Source organism: Camellia sinensis, chromosome 4 (genome assembly GCF_055761805.1).
Source record: "Camellia sinensis isolate YWXY chromosome 4, ASM5576180v1, whole genome shotgun sequence".
Taxonomy (NCBI): Eukaryota; Viridiplantae; Streptophyta; class Magnoliopsida; order Ericales; family Theaceae; genus Camellia; species Camellia sinensis.
Genome location: NC_138964.1, coordinates 61,432,914 through 61,447,819, shown reverse-complemented (window position 1 = coordinate 61,447,819; position 14,906 = coordinate 61,432,914). Strand labels below are relative to the sequence as shown.

At 38.8% G+C, this 14,906-nt stretch overlaps 1 protein-coding gene across 5 annotated transcripts in view; it reads left to right on the top strand.

Annotated features, from left to right (window-relative positions):
• LOC114272298 (uncharacterized) overlaps positions 1-14,906 on the top strand; it is a 62,357-nt gene that overhangs the window by 46,534 nt on the left and 917 nt on the right. For all 5 annotated transcript variants that reach the window (XM_082925035.1, XM_082925034.1, XM_082925038.1 and 2 more), the window contains 2 exons: positions 13,682-13,807; positions 14,752-14,858. In XM_082925035.1, the coding sequence (XP_082781161.1) occupies positions 13,682-13,807; positions 14,752-14,858 (233 nt within the window). The remainder of the gene's footprint in view (positions 1-13,681; positions 13,808-14,751; positions 14,859-14,906) is intronic.

Here is a 14,906-nt window from a genome sequence, read left to right as displayed (position 1 = left end):
GGAAAGAAGGACAAAACAAGCAGACCTAAACACACGAAGAAGGGTGTAATTGGGAGGTTGAGAGAACAGAGCCTCATAAGGAGACCGACTAGAAAGAAGATGAGTAGGCATGCAGTTAAGAAGAAAAGCAGTAGTAAGAACTGCCTCTCCCTAAAACGAAGCTAGAAATGTGACAGTGAGAAGAAGAAACCTAGCTCTCTCAAGGAGATGATGGTGCTTACGCTTGGCTCAACCATTTTGGACTGGTGTATCAGTACAAGAAGTTTAGTGAATGGTACCTAAATTGGCCAAATACTCACAAGTTTTAAAATATTCCCCACCCAGGTTAGATCGTAACAATTTAATGGTAGCCCCAAACTGTGTAGTGATCATAGATTGAAATGTACGATATATTTGGTAAAAGTCAGATTTATGAGTCATAAGATAAACCTAAGTATGACGGATGCAATCATCAACAAAAGACACATAGTATGCGGAACCCCCTTTAGTGAGAACAGGAAAGAGTTCCCAGACATCAGTATGCACAAGAGAAAATGGAGAAACAGAAATTGAAGTACTTTTATTAAAAGGTAAAGCTGACATTTTGGCAAGTTTACACCCCCGACATTTATCTATTTGACTAGGAGAAATTTTACCCGATAATCCTGACTGAGCTAAAGACCGTAAGCGGTCAACAGACAAACGACCTAGGCGAGATTGCCATAAGTAAAACTGACTCGACTGAGAATCTAACTGAAATGAGGAAAAAACAACCAAAGAGGTGGATAGAGGGAAATGCAAGCTTTCTACCACATAGAGATCTCCAACTCTACAGCCGATCCTAATCTACTTTTTGGACACCCAATCCTGTACACAGTAGACAGATGAGGAAAAGATAACATCAAAGGCAGAAGTATCAAGTTGACTGATAGATAATAAACTGGAAGATAACTAAAGAATATAAAGAACAGAGGAAATAGTAACAATAGACATGGCAAAGGGTAAGACAAACCCAACAGATAGAACAGGCATACCAGACCCATTAGCAGTATTAACAGTAATAGGCGAGGGGGGGATACAGTTTTGAAGTAAGGAAAGGTGAGGAGTCATATGATGAGAGGCACCAGAGTTAAAAAGCCAGACAGAAGAAGAGATACTTGAAGAGGACCCAAACAAACCTAAATGAAGAGAGGTGAAAGCAGAGGCAGATGAGGATGGCTGAGAGGTGGACATGAAATGCTAAAGCTGAGCAATTTGGGCACGCAAGGAAGGCAAGTCAGGATCTGAAGCTGGAGTAGATGCAGTATAAGCAACAAGAGGTAGAAACTGTGTCTGAGGCAGCTGAGAAGACTGACCAGACTAATGTCCCTTCTTGGGACAGTTGTACTTCCAATGAACCTTCTGATGCCAACAAGCACACTCATCAGAGGATAGTGGCCCCTTCTTGGGCTTCACATTGCCCTGAAGTTGATGAGGTGAGGTCGACAACAGAGGAGGCTAAGTAGGAGCCAATAAGACAGATGAAGATAGAGTTTGACTGGCCGTCTTAAGACGGGTTTCCTCGAAGAGGAGCTCACGAATAATAGCATCCACAGAGGCAAGAGGCAACCGGTGAAGGATGCCACCACAAATAGCCTCATACTGAGGGAAGAGAGCTGTTAAAAATTGCACCAAACGACCCTCTTCCTAAAACAGCAGATAGATATCGAGTACCTTAAGATTAGATGGTTCCATGAGAGCAAGCTGATTCCAAAATCCCGTCATCTCAATGTAGAAATCTTGAATAGACCGATCTCGCTGACGAGCATTCTGAATAACTGTTTCCAACTCATACCATTTGGCAAAGTTGGACTGCTGATAAACCCCCTGTAAATAGTACCAAACCTCCTTGGCAGTAGTATATTTGGAGAACATCATCCCAATGTGATCATCCACAACATTATGAAACCAAGTCAGAACTTCGGCATTATCATAATCCCAAGTGTCGTAGGCAACCTAATATCCATCCATTTTGGGATTTGATGGACGAGAGACAGAACCAGAAACATATCCCTATTTTTTTCAACCAAGCAAAAAAAATTTCATAACAATGGACTAATAAACATAATTGGCTCCAGTAAGTCTGCAAGTTATAGATTGACTTTTGTTGTCTGACATGGTGACAATATTATGAAAAATTATAAAGGACCTAAATGAAGTATAGTAAAACCAGTTAGGTCAAACTTATAATATCCATAGCCTAGTTAGGTCCAAATACTAATAAGCAGAGTTTCCAGAAGCATCAGTTTGACCCAAACACAAATATCAATCAGAGAGATCCAGAGAGAAACTGAAGCCGAGACGAGAGAGAGAGAGATCGCGAACCAGGTGTGTTGGCACATAAATTTTAAACAAAATTTATGTTTAAATTTCAAATACAGTCAATCACACACATAGAGCCTACGATAAGATTGTTGTAGGCAATCACTTCCCAAAATGATTAACTTGCTCCGTTGAAGTGTATAAATAAAACAACGTCGTATCTTAACGACGTTATTCAAGATGCTCAAATGACACGTGGAGCCTACGAAAGTTGACACCTGTAGAGCCTACAGCAAGGACACCACATAGGATGAAACCCCAAAGATCAATTCGGTTAATCAGATATACGACTAATCAGATAACGCTATTATTCAAAATTTAAATGGCGTTATCATTCAATTTGAAATTCAAATATCATTCAATTTGAAATTCAAAATGAAGATGAAGCGTTCCTATCACCTGATGGCCCTCCATAAATATGAGGACCATCACACAAGACCGGGGGATCAGAAAATCAGAAGTGAAAAAGATCAGAGAGAGAGAGAAAGAAATTGAGAGTTAAAGAAATCGTTACAAGAAAGAAGACAGAAGCCTAGAGAACTCAAGAGCCTACGCTAATGGCGATGAATAGGTAAAGGGTTCCAAACCCAAGAATTGTATTTTGTATTCGAGGGTTCAAAACCCATAACAATTTCAATAAAATATTTATTTATTTTTCTTAAATTGTCTTTTGTTGTTTATTTTGTTCTTCATTAATCGGAGGTTTCATTTGTATAAAATGTGTAATTAACGATCTGAAATACAGATCGGAAATAAGAACCTGCTATTCAAATAATCAACGTTGTTTAGTCCAAAAACCAAACAGTGGACATTTGTAACATAAATTTTGAAATGTGTTGAAACACTTCATGTTTTAAAATTTGTGTCTACAAATTCTGGCACGCCCAGTGGGACTTATTTCTCCTCTCATCTTTTGAAGAACAAAATAATAATAATATATATATACAGTTGATACTTACTGACGTATTCTTTTGTTATAGGAATGCTGAAGCAACTGTTAAGAGACAAACCTACACTCCAGTGGTTCTGAAATCACCAAGGGTGGAGATAGCACCCATCACCCAAGGGGCTCCAAAGCGAATGCTCTTGGTTGTCCCAAAGGTAGAGCCAACGAAATCCTGGAAAGATGCACTTCTTTCCCCTGCCACCCAAGGGGCTCCGGAGCGAAAGCTCTTGGCTGTCCCGAAGGTAACTGGTGTGACGAAAAAAGTCACACTTCTCCAGAAAACTGAAAGTTTGAGAAAGATTACTGAAGATTATGTGAAAGCGTCAAAGCAATACGCAATTGTGAGGGCCACAGCCCGAACGAAGAGCTTTTTAATTCAGGCAAAGGAGGCTAATCAGTTTGCAACTACGACTTTTGTTGCAGCTTCAACGGGGGCAACAAAAAATGTTGTGGCCCAACTACTCAAAAGGGTAGAAGACTCCATTAAAATGGTGGAGTTTCCCCAGAAGAAAGCTTCTGTTGAAAACATGGCCATCATTAGGGCCATTGGGAGGAGGGTAATGACCCAAACTTCTGTTGATGGAAAAAAGGCCCCTGTTGTTGAAAAAACAGTTGATGCCTATAAACCGATAGTTTTGTTCAGAGCACAAAATCGGTCAAACCAAATCTCAGTCAACTCTCAGGAGCTAAAGGAACAACCGATAGTTCTGTTCAGAGCACAAAATCGGTCAAACCAAATCTCAGTCAACTCTCAGGAGCCAAAGGAACACCCGTTGGCTCAACAGGGTTCAAATAAGGAACACCCGTTGGCCCGACAGAATAAGGAACATCCGTTGGCCCAACAGAATAAGAAACACCCGTTGGCCCAACGGGATTTGAATCAACATCAATTGACCCACTCTAAAAATGTAGGGACTATTTTGAAAATTCATGAGGAATTTGCAAAGGCACAAACGGTTCCTTCTATGCCCTTAGGGGCTCGACTTGATATGTCATCCGGTCCAGTTTCGAAAAGACAAAGACGAAGAAGAAATAAGGCCTTAAAGAAATTGGAACTAAGAACAGTGGCAACAAATGTTATAGGAGCTATTGAAAGGGCTCTCTCGAAAGATGAACCTCAAAAACAAATTGAAAGCCCTGTCTTTTTCGGAAAATCCAAGGTGGAGGAGGGTAAGCAACCCTTGGGAAATATTTCTACTTTGGTTGAACTATCTATGGAGGGAATAAGAAAAGGGCCTGTAACAAGGTCCATAACCCGTCAGGCTCAAAACAGAGCATCGCAGTTAGATGCTTCAAATATGAGTAATGTTGTGGGAGTTGATAATCCTTTATATAAACAAGATGATTCTATCTCGTTTGTTTCAACGAATATTGGAAACAATGAATTGAAAGATATCAACAAAGTCGCAGTTATGATGGCTGAGGTTGAGAAAGAAGGTGAAAATTCGCAGGTCCAACAAGACCAAGGTCTCAAGGAAAAAGTGGTGGCCCTACAGGAACAACTCGAGAGAAGAGAACGGGAAATGGCTGCTATGTTGGAGCAAATGCAACAGTTGCAGGCCCAAATGACAGGACCAGGAAGTGCACCCAAACAAATGACACAACCTGTTGTGGGGACATCTGTAGGCATACAAAGTACACTAGCCCCAGGGGGCAATGGTCCTTGTTACTCTGATCTAACCAGTGGTGGTATGAATCCAATGCTCATGGCCATGATTGATGATATGGTGAGGAGACAAGTAAAGAAAGTCAAAGAAAAAGATGATGAGAACTTTCGAATAATTACAAAACCTTACCCAGCATAGGTAGATGCTGTTCCATTCCCTTCTGGTTTTTCCCAACCAGATTTCAAAATGTTTGATGGAACAGGAGATCCGAGACAACATGTGGCTCATTTTCTTTCAAGGTGCGGGCCAATAGCCCAAAATGAGGCCTTGTGTCTGCAGCTATTTGTTCAGTCACTTGAAAGTTCTGCATTTACTTGGTATGCTAATCTTCCTGAGGGATCGATCCTAAATTGGGATTCCATGGTGAAGGAGTTCCTTAAACAGTTCTGTAACACACAAAGGCGGGTTGGAGTACCAGAACTGATTGAGACCAAGCAACGTGACAATGAGTCTGTTACAGATTTCATTGCAAGATGGCGAGCTTTGACATTTGCTTGTCCTCAAAAGTTTACGCAATTAGAGTTAATTCGGATGTGCCTTAACAACTTCCGACATGAGCTCTCTACGGCTCTTATGGCTCAAACTTTTGAAGGATTCAATGATCTATGCACTAAAGCTCATGATATGGAGTTGCATCTAGCTAAACGAAGGAGGCCTAGGGCTGTTGAAAGGGTTGAGTCCTCGACTGCAGCTACAATCGAAACTAGAAAGAAGGGTCCCGTTGTAGTAGGGGCTAAAAAGCCCAAGGAATTTAAAAAGGTGACTATGAAAGAGAGGTTGGAGAAAAAATATTCTTTCATGGATGATCTGGTCGAAGACCTATTTGAAGATCTGTTGGAGCAAAAGCTGATTGCTCTCCCTGAGGTGAAAAGACCACATGAGGTAGGAAAGACCAATGATCCAAAGTATTGCCCCTACTATCGTTTGATTAGTCATCCGATAAAAGAGTGCTTTGTTCTGAAAGATAAAATTCAAGAACTTTTGGACTCTAAGATCATTGAGCTCCCTCCTCAAGAGAAAGCATCTGCTAACCCAATCACTATCGACAATGATAATGAAGGTGAATGGGTTGTTTATCAGTCAAAAAGCATGAAGAAAAAACAAAATGCCACAGTGAAAGTTAGAAGTGTGGTTGATTCAACAACACAAGGGCCAAAAGTTTCCAAAAAGCAAAAACCAAAAGTTTCTAGGAAACAGAAAAAAGCCAAAGTAAGTAAGAGAAAGGGAAAGAAGAATCCAAAGAAAGAAAAAGGGGAAAAATTGGTCCCTGATGAGTAGTTAGAGCAAGGTCCTCTTGTCCCAGTCACATTGGAGGAATTTCTACCTTCAAAATTTCAATCTGTGGAGTTGCAGACATACTTTGATAAAAGAAGGAAGGAAAAGTTTACTTTGGCCCCTTGCCTAACCATCATTGTTTTGAGTGATGGCGAGGAAGATGAGGGTGAAGTTGGTTCAAAAGTTAGGGAAGGAGATTGCATTACATCTCCTATCTGCATTCCTAACTCACCGGAGTATACACAAACTTCTCCAGAATACACACCAGCCTCACCAGAGTATACACCAGCTTCTCCGGAAAACACAACAGAAGCCTTTTCTTCAAAATATTCGCCAGTACCACCAATGTACTATCAAAGCACTCCAGGATATGTAAGGGGGGCAGAACAAGGAGACACTGGGTGTAGGTCCGACTCTGAGCTTGTGAAAAAGGCGAAAAAATGACTACACTTCAAGGATGATAAGGTGAATAGCGGGTGTATGTCGGATGATGAAGTATGGAAGCATTCAAGTAAACAAGCAAAGTCATCTCAAGTTGAGGATCCTAATGAAGATTGGGAACTTGACTTTTCGCCTGATGGTTCACCATACACATCCCCAGCTAGGACATACGATGGAGAAAGTGTATCAAGTGACCACTTTGACTTTCCTTGTAATGTCATCACTGTGGATGTAAATTTTGAAGAGCGAGAAATACATATCATTCGCAATCCAGGTGATGATGAGAAAGCAAAAATTGAAGCTAGAAGGGAAACGGAACATCAGGCAAAAGTAACAGTCTTTTTGAAAGATGAGGGTTTTGAAGCCCATCAAAATTTGAGTATTGAAAGAAATCAAATTTCTGGACACCCTTTCCCTAATTGGGTCGAATGGGTTCAGTTCCCACGAGGATATGCAGTACCTCGTTTTCCTTTATATAATGGGACAGGTTGTCCAAGGCGCCATTTGGTTCGTTTCCTTGCACAATGTGGAAATACAGTAAAAAGCCAGGCGTTACTTCTACGGCAGTTCGTTCTTTCTTTGAAAGGATGGGCAGCAGATTGGTACTTCAGCCTGCCACCTAATTCAATCCTAGATTGGGACACCATGGCTGATCGATTCTATAGGACATTTTATAAACCATGGCCAATAGAAATTGAGATGTCAGAACATTTGGATGACGAAGGTACATCTTCTCAAACATATGATTTCATAGAAGGCACAATTGAGGAGAAGATTGAAACTGCCCTTGACCTTCGAGAGATGGGCACTTATCGCCCAAGGGATTTGTTCCCTTTATGGGTAGAGTAAACACCATTTCCTGAAGGATACGAACTTCCAAATTTTGTCCTATATGAGGGGTATGGAGATCCTTAAAAACATATTAGGCGTTTTTTGAAACAGTGTGGGGAAACAGCTCAAAATGAAGCACTTTGCCTAAAACAATTCCCCCTTTCCTTAGAGGGGATCGCCTTTGACTGGTATTGCTCCCTCGATGGAGTCGTGGTGCCTAGTTGGGAGGCCATGAAGAATGGTTTTGAAGAATCTCAATGCTTTTATAGGCGTGACTCCCGGTACCTAAGAAATGGGAGAAGAATGCAGCTTCAGGAAGATGGAGAAGTGACTGATGATGATGATCACCCTGCAGCTGGACCAGTTAACATGGTCCAAATAAGTGAGGGAATAAAAGAAGTTGAGGTCAACGGAAAGGCGGTTGCCGAAGTATGCCAGACTTACTTGACCTACCGGAGGAAATTACGAAATCCTCAAGACGCTCAAACGTCAGAAGTCAAACGTCAGAAGTTCCACAGGTTTTGCTGAAGGAGGAGCAAGTGAAATATGATGTGCTAGCTCATCTAAAGAAAATTCCAGCATTGTTGAGTGTATATGATGCACTGAAAATGTCTCCAGAGCTTCGAAAGTCTCTAATATATGCCCTGTCCAAGCCAGAGGATTTCCACAAAGAAATCGAGGGCAGAAATCAGGAGAAGGCAACTACATGCATGGCCATGGTAACCTTTGGTGACAAAGACATGTGTGCTGAAATGACAGACCATAATCGGCCTTTGTTTATCACTGGGTTTATCCATGATATGAAAATTTCTCGAATTCTGGTTGATGGAGGATCCGCGGTAAACCTCCTGCCTCGGAGGGCCTTAAACTTATTAGGGGTTCGAATTTCACAACTTCGCCCAAGTCGTTTGGTCATTCAAGGATTTAATTAGAATGAACAACGCCCAATGGGAAAGATTGAACTACGAACCAAGTTTGGAGATATTGAAGAAAGCACTGAGTTCTTGGTCATTGATGTAGACACCTCCTACAATGCTTTGCTTGGGAGACCATGGATGCATAATCATCATGCAGTGCCATCAACTTATCACCAATGTATCAAGTACCCATTGCCTTCACCCAAAAAAGAGGGAACAATTGTGGCTGACAATGATCCATTTGGTGAAGTAGAGGCCTATTATGCTGATGCTCGCTTCTATACAAAGACTTCACAAAGAAAGGGAAAAGATGTGAAGAAATCTGAAGATACTCTGAATGTCAAAGACGCTCTAGAGTCTATTCCAGTTTCAACAAAAAGAACTTTTCGATATGTGCCAAAGTCCGAAAGGAAACTGGGGGCAAAGGCTCTAGCCCCAATAAATCCAATTTTGGATCTCAATGGTGAGTTCACGTTGCCATTAAGGAAGACAGAATGCACCTATGTAGAGAAATATAATAAGATTGTGGTCCCTTCTAAAGGAGAAGGGTCGAAACCCATCATATTCCACTCGCTTGGAGATGTTGAACAGAAAGTGAAAGTTGAACAAATGCCAGAAGAAAACATCTCGAGTTTTGAGAAGCCTACCTTCAGTGCAGAAATCACACAGATGTTGGTAAAAGTTGGTTTAGATCCTGAAAAAATACCAGGAACAATGACACCCTTTGACTTTGCATTAACACCTTCACAGAGGCAGGCTATCCAGCAAGGCGGTATTATCACCGCCAGGACAGAGGGGTTAGGCTATCAGGGGAATGAGGAAAAATTTCCAATAAACATGACTATCACTCAAGATGTGTTGGAAGATGTTGACCAAGATGAAGCTCAACCTGCACCAACAGAATTTGAAGCAGGAGGCCAAGCCACCGTGGATGACCTTCGTGAAATAAATCTGGGTGATGAAGGAGAAAACAAACCAATCTTCATTAGTGCAAATTTAAAGGAAGAAGAAGCTCGGCAATATATTTCCTTTTTAAGGGAGTATCGTGACATATTTGCATGGAACTACAGTGAGAGGCCTGGTCTTAATCCAGAGATTGCAGTCCATAAGCTTGCAATTCACCCTGAGAAACGGCCAGTTAAACAGCCTCAAAGGCGAACTCGACCAGAGCTTACAGCCCAAATTGAAGCCGAAGTTGACAAGCTTATCAATGCACGATTCATCAGAGAAGTCAAATATCCAACCTGGCTAGCAAACATAGTGCCAGTTAAGAAAAAGAATGGTCAAATCAGGGTTTGCATTGATTTCCGTGATCTCAATGAGGCTTGTCCTAAAGATGACTTTCCTTTGCCCATCACTGAACTTCTTGTAGATGCAACTACTGGGTATGAAACCTTGTCTTTTATGGACGGATACTCAGGATACAATCAAATCCGAATGGCACCTAAAGATGAAGAAATGACTGCATTCAGGACTCCGAGAGGAGTCTTTTGCTATAAGGTAATGCCTTTTGGCCTGAAAAATGCTGGGGCCACGTATCAAAGGGCGATGACTATAATTTTTGGTGATATGCTCCATGACACCATCGAATGCTATGTTGATGATCTTGTCGTCAAGACAAAGGAAAAGGAAAAGTCCATGATGCTCTAAAAAAATCCATGATGGCTTAGAAAACAATTTACTGCAAAAAAAATAGTGGCAAGTTGGAGGCCCACAAAAGAAAAGGCCCAATTAAAATGGTGGCCTAGAAAAGGAAAGGTCCATTATAGCCTTAAAAAAAAAAAAAAAAAAAAAAAAAAAAAAAAAAAAAAAAAGGTGGCAAGTTGGAGGTCCACAAAAGGAAACGTCCAATTAAATCTTGGACCTTACTCATGACCCTTAAAAAAAAAAAAATAAATAAATAAAAATAAAAATAAATCAAGTCCACAAAAAGGACCCATGCAACAGAAGTAAATGGCCCATGGACTATAAAGGGCAATTAACCCTTTATTTTTTTAAAAAAAAGAGAAAAGATCAAGTTCACAAAAAGGACTCATGCAACAAAAGTAAAAGGGCTCATGAAAAAGCCGTCAACCAAAAAAAAAAAAAAAAAAAAAAAGAAAAAAAAAAAGGGCTAGGGACGAAAGCAAAGAAATAATCCCATCCAAGACCTAAAGATCATCCACATAAAAGTGCCAAATTGTCGTGACTCGCACAGTTAAGAAAATTCACTTGTGCAAGTCACGAGAGGCATTTGTTGGCACATAAATTTTAAACCAAATTTATGTTTAAATTTCAAATACAGTCAATCACACACATAGAGCCTACGATAAGATTGTTGTAGGCAATCACTTCCCAAAATGATTAACTTGCTCCGTTGAAGTGTATAAATAAAACAACGTCGTATCTTAACGACGTTATTCAAGATGCTCAAATGACACGTGGAGCCTACGAAAGTTGACACCTGTAGAGCCTACAGCAAGGACACCACATAGGATGAAACCCCAAAGATCAATTCGGTTAATCAGATATACGATTAATCAGATAGCGCTATTATTCAAAATTTAAATGGCGTTATCATTCAATTTGAAATTCAAATATCATTCAATTTGAAATTCAAAATGAAGATGAAGCGTTCCTATCACCTGATGGCCCTCCATAAATATGAGGACCATCACACAAGACCGGGGGATCAGAAAATCAGAAGTGAAAAAGATCAGAGAGAGAGAGAGAAAAAAATTGAGAGTTAAAGAAATCGTTACAAGAAAGAAGACAGAAGCCTAGAGAACTCAAGAGCCTACGCTAATGGCGATGAATAGGTAAAGGGTTCCAAACCCAAGAATTGTATTTTGTATTCGAGGGTTCAAAACCCATAACAATTTCACTAAAATATTTATTTATTTTTCTTAAATTGTCTTTTGTTGTTTATTTTGTTCTTCATTAATCGGAGGTTTCATTTGTATAAAATGTGTAATTAACGATCTGAAATACAGATCGGAAATAAGAACCTGCTATTCAAATAATCAACGCTGTTTAGTCCAAAAACTAAACAGTGGACATTTGTAACATAAATTTTGAAATGTGTTGAAACACTTCATGTTTTAAAATTTGTGTCTACAAGGTGCAAACCAGAAAGAGAACTCGCGAGGCTGAGATGAGAGAGGAAGGTTGAGAACCAGGTGCGAACCAGAGAGAGAACAGGCTTGTACAAGGTAGAAAGCAGAGGGTCGCAACTTGACCAGAGATGTCACGACTTCAGACCAGTGATCAGAAATATGTCGTGACTTCAAAGAATCATATAGAAGACCTTCGCGACACAGGGAGGGCTTCGACCAATGAGTTTGAATGAAACCCTAGCTCTGATACGATGTAAGTTTCTGAATATTTCTGTATATTCAACTTGTGTCTAATACAAAGATTATAACCGATATATATAGCAATCCTAAACTTAATCTAAAATAGGCATTAAGAATAACCCTATATAATCAATCAATCTAAAATATACAATCAACCTAATTGATACATTTTCATAATTAACATAATATTCTCATAGTGAGATCCTGATCCTTGGCACACTCATGTGGTGATGTGTCACTACCATTTAATAGAGATAGACCCATGTACCTGCACAACACAAACCTAGACTTGTTTAGTTTCATGGAATTGACAACAACCTAAATCCTATCTCACTCTGCCTCCTATAATCGGATTGTCTCTAACAAAAGTTGAAATAAAATTAAATTACGAAAAAGTTGTAGGGCTATTTATGGACGTTTTTATTCTACTGGTAAGAGTCTTTTGTGTGTCAATAATTACCTTTCACTCTCTTAATTAAAATGCTTATAAAATTGACTCAATCTTTTGCTAAAAGATTTGATCCGAGTACAAAGATCCTATTGCACCTGTTTTGGGTAAGTCATACTTATATAGATATAAAACAATACCCAATTAATACACATTAATGTATGTTTAGGAGGAGAAAGATTAAGCATACACCTAACCTTTGACATATCATACTTACATAGATATACAAAATTTAAATTTACATCAAATTCTATTAAGTGTCTTTATTCTATGGTTGTCAAAATCTAGATCCTGATCTTACAATCCATTCGGGCACAATTGATCCGGATCGTGTAAAAAATCCCTTACATATAGGATCTTTCGATCCTGGTAATAGGATCTTGTAACATCATGGAATCCTGATCCGAATCCGATCCAATTTGTAAGTCTTGTTTTGTATTGTATGGCCTATTTTATTATAAATTTTATGTTTGTTGTCTAAATGCCAATTCATGTGGTCCAAATGAAAACAAACATTTAAATATTATAGTAATTTAAGAAAACTAACTAGTTGGAAAAACAAACTCAGCCTTACCGAAGTCTGAGGAGGGCAAAATGTATGCAACTTTACCCCAATTTTTGGAGAGGATATTTTCGTGACTGGAATCCGCTCCACCAAGGATGCTAAAAACAAACCTTATCATTCGGCCAAGCCGCTCTTTTAAGTTGTCAATCTATTCTCATGTCCAACTTTGTTGAATATTTTTCTTTCACTTTTTATGCATTATTGTAGATTGCAAAATGTTTTGTTATAAAACTTTTCTTCTTCACCTTCTTTTTTGATAAAATGCAAAACTTTTAACTTCGACTTCGAGTTTTCCATTGTATATTATTATATATATATTTTACATGGAGTATTATATTTAATACAATATCTTCACTTCTTTTTTGGTATAATTTAGGCTTATTCTATGGATATTTTTTAGAAAATGTTTATTTAAATTCAATTATTATGTAATTACTCTTTTTCGGTAGGATCTTACGATCTTTTATCTGATTCTATGATCTGATCCTGTAAACTCTTCCAACAATCCAATGTAGAATCCCGATTTTAACAACCTTTCTCTATTCTTGTTTTGCATTGACAATTAATTCTATGGATTCTTATGATTCTGTGATTGTTGGAGTTGGTTTGTGATAATAATAAAATAATGAAATAGTGGGTCTTCATTAATTTGTCAAATGCCATTTTTGACTCTGAAAATTCTAATCGTAGAGTATTTTACAAGAAGTTCCCAACCATAACGGTTGGGCAGTGTCATTCCAGAAAATAAAACCCACCTTGATGGATCATTATTCTAAATGAGAAGACCCGTATCTGCTGCCTAATTCTGGATAAAATCTCTATATAGGTTTATATATGTTTATATAGAAATTACTGTTTTGACTTTGAAAGAACCAATTTTAATAGACAAATGACAATCCATTTTGTAAATGGTCAGTCTTGGCGAAGAGCACGTGGGCTATCAACGGCTGGATTATCCTATCTTAAAGCTAAGTATTGTTGGTGGACGGCCATTTTCTTGTGGTGGTGAGCAGTTGTGTAGGACAAGGCTGCTGGCTGCAAGGTTAGTTTTTTAGTCAAGCATATTACTTAGAGTCAGTTTTATTCTTCGTTCTTGATCTACTGTGACTACTCTGTAATGGTGCTAGTGCCTTTTTGACTCTTTATACCTGTTATCCTGTCTTGTCAGGTTTAGTGCTTGTTTGTTTTCATCCTTGAGAGCATCTTATTTCTGTTACTTCTTTTTCCTTTCTTAACTTCCATTAGGTTCCTTTAGTGTAACCAGATTGATGCATTAAAATAGACTTATCTGCGGTTGACCTTAATGTTGTTCCCTCAGATTTCAGTTGAACTTGAAAAAGCTGTTGCATTCACTTGTTGGATTCTTCTAATCTCTTCATAGGATATCCACTAGATTAAAAGCCAAGCAGCTTGCTTTTATCATGTGGATTAGGTTTTTGTGGCTAAATGCTGGTTCTTGTTCTAGGGTTGTTAAAGAAAACTGGTGGAACTAATAAAACAATTCGAATTGGTCCAAAGCATATGGTTTGGTCCGGTTTTTGAGAGGACAGTTAGGTTCCAAGTGATTAAAAACTGTTGGTTTGGAAAATGTTATAAAATTTTAATGTATCTATACACATTTTGTAAAAGTTGTTTGGAAAATATTATAAATTTTTTTAGTATGGTTGTAAATATTTTGGAATGCTTTTATAGGTAGATATCAGTTTTTTCATTGAACTGAGTAGTTTGAACTTTGAATATTGCGATGAATTTTCTTGCCTATAATCATAGATTGAACCAGAATCAAGCCGCTTTATTCTGTTTGGTTCCAAAAGTTCACGGTTCAGTTTGGTTCCTAAATTTCTAGAACCGTTAATACTAGTTTGATACTTAGTTCACCTTAAAATTTTGAACCAAACCAGTCTGTGAATACCCCCCTATCTTCGTCTTTGACCTTTGTTATCATGGCGTGGATTGCAACTCATCAAATTGGAATTATCTTCTTAGATTTGGCGTCCATGACATGGAAGGAAGTGCAAAGAGAATCTATGAAGCTGCTTTAGGCACACCCGATGGTCATTTGATTATATTTCTTGCTCATAATGGTCCCACAGGTGTATCACTCTACTAAAATCTACCAGTTTCTCTAGGACAAACTGATC